At 37.0% G+C, this 12,903-nt stretch overlaps 1 protein-coding gene across 1 annotated transcript in view; it reads right to left on the reverse strand.

Moving 5' to 3' along the window:
- Positions 1–12,903, reverse strand: part of neurl1ab (neuralized E3 ubiquitin protein ligase 1Ab) — a 35,303-nt gene that overhangs the window by 6,517 nt on the left and 15,883 nt on the right. The window contains exon 4 of the mRNA XM_079248372.1: positions 4,552–5,262. Within this exon, the coding sequence (XP_079104498.1) occupies positions 4,552–5,262 (711 nt within the window). The remainder of the gene's footprint in view (positions 1–4,551; positions 5,263–12,903) is intronic.

The following is a 12,903-nucleotide window of genomic DNA, read 5'->3' on the forward strand; positions in this document are numbered from 1 at the left end:
CACACAGGGACTTGTGGCCAGACTTCTTCTTTTGTATGGTAAAGGAGAGCTTTGCAGACACACATGTTGCCACTAGACAAAGGCATCAGAAAAATGTGACACTACTAGAAATCCAGCTTGTGGACAATGAAAGGCTAAGTATTGTTTCAATTTAGAACCCTGTTGCATCAGAAGTCTAAAGCAGTTCTTGTAAATTTTAGCTTGAACTCTAGTGTCCTTTCACTTTCTCTGACAAGTTCAAGCCAAGCTTAGGCCAATCAGCATTCAACTTTTGAATAATGCCACTGCACTATTGCTTAACAGACACTAATGGTGCAACCACAAAATGAACCTTCTCTGTTGTAGTGTTTGCTACTTTTATTATCTCCGCCAAGGAGGTTGTTTTTACCGGTGTTTATCTGTTTGTTTGTGTTCAAGATAACTCAAAAAATTATGGGCGGATTTTCATGAAATTTTCAGAAGTTGTTGGAAATTAGAAAAAGGAAGACCTGATTTAATTTTGGTGATCACCGTTTGGATCCATGAACTTTTTAAAAGCCTTGGCAGAGGTTTGCGGTCTCAAAGTGCTTTTCTAGTTTTAAGTTGGTTTTCTCCTCTTTTCACAACTCCTCTAAATCTTTTATTCTGTTTAGTCCAAGAAACTGCCTGCAAACAAGGTCTAACTACTATGCTCTCAATGCATCACTTGTCAACAATACAAAATTAAAACAAAGTACTATTCTATGTATTAAAAAAGCCAAATGATCTAAGGTAGTGTTAAAGTACAGCATATAAACGGCACTTGGACTTTATTTCATGATTGTAAGAAGGGCCCTAACCTTGTTTGCACTTTAGAGACCATTTCTTTGTTCTCCTTTGGTGATTCCCACAGACTAAACATCAATAAATCGACTGTATCAGATGATACTTCTTGATAGACTTGTGTTTAAAAATACCCTTCTTACATATTGAGACGCATAGTGATGTTATAACAGGGGTGGGAAAATCATATCGGAAAATTGAATATTGGGATTTTATCCTTCACAATTTTAAAATAGATTTATTTGTTTAAAAAATAATTGTTTTTTTTAAAGAAATAAAAATGATCAATTATAAATTTCATTGTCATTTTTATTGGGGTTTTTTTTATTTTATTTTATTTTTTTTTTACCTTTTTACTCATCATTTTGGGCAATACGGCTGTAGAATGATGGTCTGACAACTATGTTGTTTTTTCCAAATTTAAATCAAGAAAAATGACTGGGAAAAAAGTTTTGGCTATTTTCTTTTGCTTTTAGTCTACAAAATTTAGCAATATCAAGGAATCATGACAATCTCAATTTAAATTGAATCGGCACCCAAAAAATTGGAATCTAATTGAATTGGGATGAAAACATGTCATTACAGCCCTATGTGATAAGTGATTATAATAAGAACTGAGCCCAAACTGGAGAAAAATTCTAAACTCACATCAGTAAAGACTTACAAGATGATCATAGATTATTAATGATTTGAAATATTCCTGCATGAAATAATAAAATCTTGATTTCTGGGATGAGATGGACACAGTGACCATTTGACAGCAACAGATTCCCATCTGTTCCACTTCACAGGCATGACAACACCCAGCCATGACAAACTGTCACTTGCCTCAGTGGCTAGATGTCTCCATGGCAACTTATGCCATTCAGCTGCAGAGAGTGGGTGAGTAGACACGTCACAAACGCACTCCCCACAGCTGGAGTGGGTAATGACTCGAGGAACGCTCATACCCAAAAGAATTAGGATGGGGAGGAAGAAAGATGTAGAAAATGCAGAAGGAAGAGGGGGAGTACAGAGACGAATGCAGGGCCGGGTGTACGGGAACTGGCTATGGGTGGAAAACCCAGCATTTCAAACCTCCATGCAATTACATTTTAATAATGCATCAGGAGGGCATCATAAGGAGCTATCACAGGCTCCCTCCTGATACGTAACACTGGCTGCTGGGAGCCCACGCAAGACAGAAATAACCTCCTCACTTTCTGGGTCTGACTGACTACATGAAAGAGAGGAAAGCAGGCCAGAGCAAAGCATCCAGACATGATTTACAAAAGGAAATTAAGAGAATTGACTAATTCTAAATGCATTTTAATTCTCATTTGGAATTATAGATTTTCTGTGGAAAGATGTCCGTCCTGCTAGGATGCGTTCGTGAACAACTTGGTAAGGGGAAAAAATGTGGCTTGGAGGAGGATTGTTTTTTTTGTTTTTTTTTTTAAGAAATTAAGATGAATGTTTTAATCTGTGGTGACAGTTAACAAATCAAAAGCATTCACATTTGTGCCTGCAACACTGTGTGGAGTATTTCACAGTCACATCAAGATAAACTTAAGTGCAAGCATTTCCACAGCTTTACTTGCGACTGAACACTGAGCAAAGCATGATAAATATTTTAAACTTAAATTGGACCCACTCAAAAACAGGACATATATGCTGAGTGTCAAATGTCCTAGAAAATGGACTCTTAGTGACATCAGAGACTTCATTTTTTTCTAAACTGGCTCTTGGTATTCTCCAAAGTGCATGACAAAAACAAAGAATGTGTCCCGAACAGTTAAACAATACAATGATCTGAAGATCTTAGACAGAGCCTTGAAACAAACAAATCCTCTTTGAGTCAAACCAGACTACTTTCTCCTGCCATCATAAAAACCACTTTCAGTATGTGTGTGTGTCTGTGTTTGTAATCAGCTCAACAACATTTTAAAGTATTTAACATACAGCACATTGCTTCATTGTGACATTAAAAAAGAACGTAAAGAAAAAATCCTCTGGTCCATATTATTAAATTCAGTAAATACAAATTTAAATGAACAACAACACAGACATATTACACGATTACTGCTTTTTTAAGAATCACTATGGCAAAAAGCAGAAGGACTATGTAATAGTACAGCCCATCATTCAAGGGCTTGAAGAATCACATCCATATTATTATTATTATTATTATTATTATTATTATTATTATTATTATATTTTGTTAATCTCTCTTAAGGTCAGGTGTTAGCAGTTCAATAGGGTTGGTCTGGATTATGAGTGGACCATTGCAGCACCATGATACTTCACTGAACATTTGCTGGCATGTTTGAGCTTGTTCTCTTGCTTTATGATCTAGTTTCAACCAAGCTTTGTCTGTCACTCAGATCGCCTCATACTTGACGGTACAATACTTTGGTATACAGAGGAGTTCACCGTCCACTCAATGACTGCTAGATGTCCAGGTCACGTGGTTGCAGAGCAAACCCAATTTTATATGTCTCAATGGCACTATTTTTTACAGATAGTATGAAAGATTGTTTTTTAAAAGTGGTGCTGTGCATTCTGACTAAACGTCTCCACTTGGGTTTCACCTGAAATAGGAAATTGTTCCAGAAATATTTGGGATGTTCTAGAGGGAACTTGGCAAACTTGAGCCAAGATAAAAACTAAACACACTTTTTTATTTTTTTTTTTTGGAATTCTGCTGTCATGAAGTTTAACTTTTAATTTGTCAGCTGAGGTCTGTTGAAGCTGATATGTAGCCGTTGTGTTTTCAGTTTCCCTGAAATAATTGCCCATATCTTTCTTCCTTCCCATGGTGTTAACACACCTGTATGCTCCAGACCAGCAAACTGTCTGTTTTCCATAGACGTTGGCACATTGGTGATCGGTTTTCTCATGTTTAGGCAGTAGCACCTGGTGGCTACTTACATTACTCGTTCCTCTGGAAGTAGTAAAGATATACTATATTTTGATCAAATTATGTTAAATAATTGCTCAGCATAATATGTCATTAGGTGTTGTTCATGTGAGTTTTTATTTACTTAATTCTAAGATTTGATGAGAACCCTGATGCATGAAACCTAACCATAGAAAGAAGCTGTAGGTTTTTTTTTTTTCATTTGACAGTAGAAAAAGGCTATCATTGTGTTGAACCCGTAGAAATGAAACCAAACTGGCAGAAATTCAGTTTAACTGAAGGTACAAAGTTAACATTTATATGCAAATTGTGGAGGTAGAATGCAAATTCCCAACTGATGTATGACTTGATAAAAAGTCAGAGCACAGGGACAGCAAAGCAGAAGAAAGTATTTCATGACTTGACAGAATGGGAATTCAGCCTCCAAGGTCACCCAAGGATCACAGACTGCAATAATTTCTGAACAGAAAATTATAAATTTCAACTGATAAAACTACAACTAGTAAGTTTCTGTCAGACTAGAAAGTTTCTGGATTAAATCTAATTAAACATTTCTTTACTGCAAGCACAGGATTAAGTTAAAATCATGGCGTGACTCTCTTTTCAACAGTATAAAACACGGGGAAGTGAATCTGTAGGAATTATAAGACACTACAGCTGAACCTAAGTCAGCAAATCCGTTTGAGCGCTTAGAATTAGAATTATAAAAGCCATGTAGCCAGCTAGTTTTCAAATATGTCTTTTTCTTAAATCTTTGTTTTCTTAAACGTCTTTAATGTAATACAAATTTGTTTTACGACACTTCAGATAGAACTGAAAGACTTAGAAAAGTAAAAAAGATGTAAATGTACCTAAAATCCTGAGTTGTGTGATGGTACCGTGCAGACCGTAGAACATCCAGAGAGGCCTGGAGTTATCGACACACAGCTGCATCCCTGCATTGATTCCATTATGGCTCATTATAACTTCTCCATCTGCATTCACCGCAAAGCCCAAAATATCTCCGCTGTTAAGTGGCACCGCCAGCCGACATACAGCCCAGAATTCCTTGCGGTCAACCAAGGACTCTGGATTGGATGGGAGATCACTGGGCCTCAAGGTGGCCGGGTCGCAGGATGTAACCCCATAAGAGAGAGACCCAGCCCGAGTGACTCCTGCTTTCACTTTTACAAGCATAGTCTCTGAACAGTGCATTGGCCGGCTGGTGAACACCAGGGTCCTCTCGTCACCACGGTGATCTAGCCGCGCCACTGTGTGCTTATCCAGCACGGTAACATGAACGCCGTGAACCGAGTGAAAGTGCAGATCGGTGTCCCAGTGGCCAGGTAGAAAGGAGCACTGCTGGGAGTTCTGAGAGTTCTGGGGTACATGGCAGGAGTTTAAGGGCTGTAACGGTTCTTCTTCCTCATCGTCTTCTTCCAGATGCATTTCTTGCTGCTGTTGGCTCAGGTCACATAGGCTGATGGAGAGGCGAGGGTCATGGCTGTTACGCTGAATTGAAGTCCGGTGGGCGGCAGCAAAGGAACGGGGACGCTGGCAATCCAGGGGGACCATCTCACTGTCTGTGGGGGAAAAAAAACAAAACACAAACATACACAGAACAGCATTATATCATCACTTTGTGCTGTTTTGAGTTTCAGTCTGAATAATCACAAAGCTCCATCATTTTGTTTATACATATCTGTATGTATGTATGTATATATATATATATATATATATATATATATATATATATATATATATATATATATATATATATATATATATATATATATATATACATATATATACTTAGGTTAGACTTAGGTTCAGCTGTAGTGTCTTATAATTCCTACAGATTCACTTCCCCGTGTTTTATACTGTTGAATTATACTGTTGAAAAGAGAGTCACGCCATGATTTTAACTTAATCCTGTGCTTGCAGTAAAGAAATGTTTAATTAGATTTAATCCAGAAACTTTCTAGTCTGACAGAAACTTACTAGTTGTAGTTTTATCAGTTGAAATTTATAATTTTCTGTTCAGAAATTATTGCAGTCTGTGATCCTTGGGTGACCTTGGAGGCTGAATTCCCATTCTGTCAAGTCATGAAATACTTTCTTCTGCTTTGCTGTCCCTGTGCTCTGACTTTTTATCAAGTCATACATCAGTTGGGAATTTGCATTCTACCTCCACAATTTGCATATAAATGTTAACTTTGTACCTTCAGTTAAACTGAATTTCTGCCAGTTTGGTTTCATTTCTACGGGTTCAACACAATGATAGCCTTTTTCTACTGTCATATGAAAAAAAAAAAACCTACAGCTTCTTTCTATGGTTAGGTTTCATGCATCAGGGTTCTCATCAAATCTTATATATATATATATATATATATATATATATATATATATATATATATATATATATATATATATATATATATATATATATATGTATATGTGTATATATATATGTATATGTGTATATATATATATGTATATGTGTATATATATATATATATATATATATATATATATATATAATAAATATCATATAATATTGTATAAATAAAATATTATATAAATATTATTATCACTTGATATTTATAATATTTATTCCCATGTACAAAAATGCTTATTTCACATTTTCTCTCTGTACAATCCTCATTCATCAAACCTGCTGCTGTAAACAAGTGGTGGCTTCTGGCCTCTCTGCTTTATAACATTCATTGTGAGGCACTTTCTGTAATAAGAACTGGGGTCCAACAAGATGAACAATTGCGTCAGTGTTTACATGCTTTGAAACATGTCAGGACTTTAAGTGGAGGCCGACTGCAGCTGCAGGCCAGTGTCTCCATCACAAGAAAAAAAAAAGACATAACAGCTTTATGTAACACTGAGAGAATAAAAGATTCTGTATATGAGCCCACCTCTCTGTTTGTACCTCAGGGTACACATTTTTTTTAAGATTGTACCACATCTTTTTTCTGTCATTATCATTAGTAGCTTTACTATTATCATGTTATATCTAATCCCTAAGATTAGATTGGATTTACATTCAGCTTTTGTCAAGGATTAAAACTGTGTATACAGTATGTATACACAGAACTGGGAGTTTCAAATAGCTGCAGAGAGCTGCCACAATTCCTGGCTGTTTACATAACAAACTGTCTCAGCAGCAGTGACTTCATGTACCTCTGTGCAATGTTAACATTTTCTGCTATGTGTCTGTATGCTAAAGTCAGCTTTTTCCATCCGTAAAAAAGGCGAGGCATCCCAAAAACTGCATACATGTCTCTTCATGCTGCGCAGCCTTCTCACAAATAGCCCTTCCTATGCTAATCGTCCCTTGACTGTAAAATGGAAGCCCCATGGGATCACATGGGAGCCACAAAGAAAACAGAAATAGAACGTGTTTTCTATACACACAGTCAAACGGATCCGCATCCTGGCACACTTATGGACTCATAGCCAAATTTAAAACAAGCTAAAATTAGCCTGATTGGACATCTGAGGAGAGCGGGGAGGGGGAGGATGAATGACATGATGGCTCTCGGCCTCGACCTGCTTTGGGCTTCCCCTATGCGAAGTAGATAAAGTCGGGATGCGTCGGGGTAGAATTTGGTGGACACTTGAGAGAAAGGGCATACCTCACTGTCTCCTTTTTATCACCCAAAGAGCACATCTCCAGCCAGCCACTGATAAACTGCTTGAACTTAATTACTTCCTCAGTCAAGAGTGTCCAAAACCAGCCATGGGGCTCTTATTATTAGCAGCCTTATCACCTTCAAGGCAAAGTTAGCAGGCTTTGGGATACAAGGGATCATTTCTATTCTAGCTGTTACCGCTTCCTACAGTTCACATTGTCTTTTTTTTTGAGATCGGTGCAGCAGGCTAAACAAAATGTGAGGGGAATTATCATTCCAAAGCTTCCAACCTGTTGTGAATAGAAACAAAAAGGAAAAGAAAACAACACAAACAAACAAAAAGCCGTGAACTAAATAATTCTGATGTTCCTAAGTTTTATCTCAAAGAAGTATCAGATTGAATTACACGTGGTTAAATAAAAAATAGGAATAAAAGTTCTCAAGGCACAAAGTAAGATTGCACTGAAACAAGGATCCATGTGAAATTTCAAAGTGTAGATTTCCAATATTGTTCAGAATTGGAACCTCGGTGCCGTGAACATAATGCCTTATGGCACTTAGCTCTATTTTTAGGAAAATGTGTGTTCTTTCTGAATTCCAAAGAGGGTAGATTGTTGGACTGCAAATGATTAAGTCCTTAGTAACACAATGACAGTTATGAAACATTTCAAAATGAACTGTTTAATAAAAAACAAAGGAAAACTAACTCTAGGAAGCTTTAAACCGCACAATGTTGAGAAACAGCTATTAAAATCGGTAAGCCAACATCTTGCCAACAAATTATCAGCCAAAACAACCTTAAAAGCTCATTTCAGGGTGACACCATGAAAAGGCTTCCATTGCGAGACCTCTTCATTTCCCAGAACCACTGGACTCAGCACTTCTGTGACCAAAATGCCTTCAGACTTTTTTGTTGAGTATGAACATATGCAAGGAGGAAAAAGTTAAAATGGTGGGAGTAAACCAAAACAGCGAAGCATGAATAATAAAAACAAACAGCTGGTTTTACAGCAGCCATGTTCGAAAGTAGAAATAAAGCATCAAAACCTTCACTAAACTCTGTTTTTCATGGGCAAATGTATATTCTGCCAATGGAGCATAAACATATAAGTGTCTGCATGTGTGTATATGTGTGTGTGTGTGTGTGTGATGTAATTTTATTATCCTCACACCCAAGCACTGTATTTGGCTTGAGTCTATACACCCTCTGCCAAAACGGCGCAGCCCAAAAACATCCCCAGACACTGCAAATATCATAAGAAACGAGGGAAATACCAGCAGAGGGAGGAGAAATACACTACCGAACATTTCTTTTGGGTTGTAAGACCTGATTTTTATATTTGAATGACAATAATACTCATGTTAATATATATATATATATATATATATATATATATATATATATATATATATATATATTCTTTTTTTTTTTTTGTATTTCTGAGTGATTTGTACATTGAGTAAAAGCAACAGACAGCAATTATCTTTTTTGCTGCCACATGTCAACCCTCTATGTCATCAGATTGAATAAATCCACCCGTTCTCCATCTACTCAAACCTGCATGCACACAGGTACAACCACACGCCAACACATTTTCTTTGTGAATTATAATAAAAGATTCAGTATTGTTTCTATGTCTAAATGGCACAAACCTTTTGACATTTGGAAACCTACAATTTTCTTTTTTCTCAATAACTTGCCTTGAGTATATTACTAGTTATATTCTACTTTCAATTTACAAAGTTCATGTCCTTAGAACTTTGCATAGTAAGTCTGACACACTTTCCAGTAATTAAACCAATGCCCATGTGATCAAGTGCATGGCTGAAATTGCCCTACTAACATTAAGTGGTCTTTAAACCGCTCCAGCAATTCAGCCTCGGGAGAAAAATAATTAAATATGGGGGAACACATACCAGACTGACACTGCAGGGTCACCGGCTGACCTCTCGGCTTTGGCTCTTTATTTTATCATTGTAGCTGTGAGTAAAATTCTGTAATCAGATTTCCTGGGCACTGTTTTGGACTTTCTTAGTTTTAATCTTGAAAAAAAACACACCCTTCCAAGAACATACATCTCCAGAAAAAAAACAAAAAGTCCAAAAACAAATATCCATCTACCTGCTGTGGGTTAGCCCATTCAAAGTAGTTCCACCCATTAAACGGGAACTCTTGAAAAACTGGTTTGGGGGAAGTAGATGTGCAACTAGGATAAAGAGGGCAAGCAAATGAACACTGGAAACTTGTTTTCTAAGTGCTCAGCATGAGCTCATGAAAACGTTAATAATATTACACTGCCAAATATATGCCAAATATAGTCTGGCTGCACCTATTTTAAAACACAACTTGCAAAGATGTGTGTGTATATTAATATTTTCTATGTACCTGCTGCCTTTTTTGTGTTAAATAGCTCAAAATCAGACAGTGGTTAGGGAACTAGAGAGACAACGGATTTCCGTTTATTCCCTGGCCCCATCAGAACAGGATTACGAGACATTTGGGAGTTTTAATGGTGCTGCAAACTTTGCACAAGGTCAGCTGCCACAACTGCATACATGCACATGCTGTGTGCGTGTGTGTGGAGATTTACTAAAAGTATGGATAAGAAAGAGGGCTATTTAGAGATGTGCCTACAATAACAGAGTGAAGTCATCTATCTCAAGAGGCTGCTCTAGGCATTATGTATCTGTCCCAGAAAAGACAGGGATGGGCTTTGGCTATTAAAGCAATAACAACAACAACAACAACAAAAAAAGGCAAATCAGTTGAAGAAGAAATTATATGAGTATGAAGCAATGATATACAGGAGAGGTTTAATGGTTCCAGTATCTGAGATGTTGTGACAAGAGCCATGTGGTGTTTCTGACAAGTCAAGTCTGCTTTAGTGCCACATGTTTCTGAATTTATGATCATGGATAGAAAAAGAAGCACATGTAGGTGATAAATGTCAGCAGCAAAAGTGACGTCCGACTCTTGGAGGGCACAGTTCCTTCTCCAGCCAAAGTCACGTCTAACTTTAGTGTTTCCACGTGCACTTTTAGACAGAGTACACGTATCCACTGGTTGTTTAAGTGTCTAAATCTGATAGCAGTTTCAAACACATTTTTCTAATTATGAATTCATTTTGGTGTTTCGGTCAAAATAATATCTGAAATCTTCACAGATGGACACATTTTCTCACTGACAGAGAGAGGAGAGAGAGCATTCTAATTTTCATTGGGAGTAGACTCTGTTCATCTGAAAGTGATTAGCCTCCTCTCAGAAGGCTTCCCCTTGTACAGTCCAGCTCCCAGGACCCAAACCTGACAGGCTCCATTACAATTTCTATTTTGATTTCCTGCAAATCTGTTAGATTCCATCTGGGTCGATTAAATCCCAGCTGAGGCACAACAGCCAGTCCAGCCTTTTTTTTATTTTAGTTCCACAAATCAAATAAATTCCAAGCTCTGAGATCACTTGAAACACAACCCTCATAAATACATGGACTTATCCTGATGTGTACATGCAGGCAGATGTTAGGTCAAATGACAGTCCTTCAATATTTTAACTCACATCAAACCACTAATTTCACTGCTGTCAGTTGTTTGACAGAGTTGGTTTTATTCTGCTAGAGGCAAAAAATAATCAAAGGTTGGGCATGACTGACGACTTTCACTCGCAACTCACCAGAAGTGTTTAAGCTGGATGAGAAGCAAATAAGGCCTAATGGCATCTGCATGCTTCCCACTAATGTGCAGATCTGTTGGTCTGTCTTTAGAAGTGTCAGTAAAAGTCTGAATATGTAGCCTTTCTGACTCTTATCTGCATTTGTTCAGTTTTTAGACCCTTCAGTTTACATCCATTATTGTGATCAACATAACCTCCAGCAACTGTACACACACTTTGCATCTTGGATTTAAACCAAAGGTCCTCACACAGACAGCAATATTTTAGTGTATTTTTTCCAATTGAAGCATTATTATTCATTTATTTATCTATTTATTTTAGTGAATTTGTTGGGCGTTCACTTCTGCAAAGATTGGCAAATGTCAAGATTCTTTTCCACATGTGAATAGTCTTTCCCACTGCTGCATGGTGGAGCCCAAATTGTCTGGCAATTTCCTAGATAGAAGCATAGCAACATCTACTTCAATTTGTTCATGGCTGATGTCTTTCCTCTTTAGCATTACAAAAAAACTAGAAAACTGCCTAAATGTCTGCTTTCATATGATCACACTTAATGATGATCACTTCTTAAAGTGTGTATGATTAAAAGAGACTTTACATAGTTTTCATATAACTGGAGGGTTAATAATTGAGAGCATTGACACAGAAATTTTGAAAACTTTTTGTATTGCACACACTGGAGCAGTGGACCACAAAACAAAGATTTTGATGATTTTGAAGATAATTTTAAGAAACAAAACAAAATAAACCAAACAACAACAAAAAAACAAACAAACAAAACAAAACAAAACAAAAAAAAACAACAACACAAAAACACTTCTATGAAAATATTTGGTATCTAGTCTATGGCAGGGTGGGCAACTTCTGTCCTCGAGGGCCACAGTCCTGCAACTGTTGGGAGTTTTTGCTGTGGCAACACACCTGATTCAAATCAACGGGTAATTAGCAAACTTGTGCAGAGTTTGATGTCAAGCTCTTGTGTGCCACTTACAGGAAAGCGACCATCAAGGATGGCAGTTGCCCAGACCTGGGCTAGGAACTCTTATCTGCTTTATTGGGTCAATTTTATTTTATTATCCACTTTGTTTCTTTACAATCTTAAGTTTAATTTAATTACTGTATAATTAACTGCTTGCTTATATACAAGTCCTCTTCAAAACTCAAACAAACCAAAGTGCAGAGTAAACTTTCCTGGTGAGACTTTTAAAACTTTTGAAACTGACCAAAGACATTTACAAATAAATAATACAAATAAAATAAAATAACAATAAGAATTTGCATTCATAATCCACAAACAAGGAGAAAGCTTGGAGAAAGGGATAAAACAGTCACAGACCAGTTATGCAGACACAGACAACCTGATAGACTCAGGAAATTCACAAGTTTGAATTGTGCACTCATCCTTTACAGTGAGCCATCTTGTGATTGTGTTGTCTCTCTTCTCCATAAGGATAATATTTGAAAGTTTAGCTTTCCAATATAAACACTACTTACTTAAGGAAAAGCTGTCATGTAATTCACTTTGTTTTGATTCACATTCAGTAGCTAGGATAATATGGATTCATAATATGCCATAGTCTATGGGTGCTTCTGTTTATTTATTCTTTTCATATATTCTAGGTCTGTCAGGTCAGTTTCCATCTTTTGTTAAGTGCTTTTGTAAGCCTACTGTTAGGTCATGTTGGTTACCTGTCTAAGCACTTCAGTTAGATTACCTTTAGAAAGAGTTTTGTTGCCAAGCCGCACCACACCTGTGTTCCCTTCTTTAATTACCCCTGTGAGTATTTAAGCTCCTCACTACTATTTGTCTTCTGCCAGTTAGTCATCGTCATCTGTGTGTGCAGCTTAGCTTTGTATTAGCATGGCTCCCCACCCTCTGTTCTTGTTTTTGAACTTCTGTCAGCCCCTTCTGT

This window comes from Telmatherina bonti, assembly GCF_933228915.1.
Source record: "Telmatherina bonti genome assembly, chromosome: 11".
In the NCBI taxonomy this organism is placed as follows: domain Eukaryota; kingdom Metazoa; phylum Chordata; class Actinopteri; order Atheriniformes; family Telmatherinidae; genus Telmatherina; species Telmatherina bonti.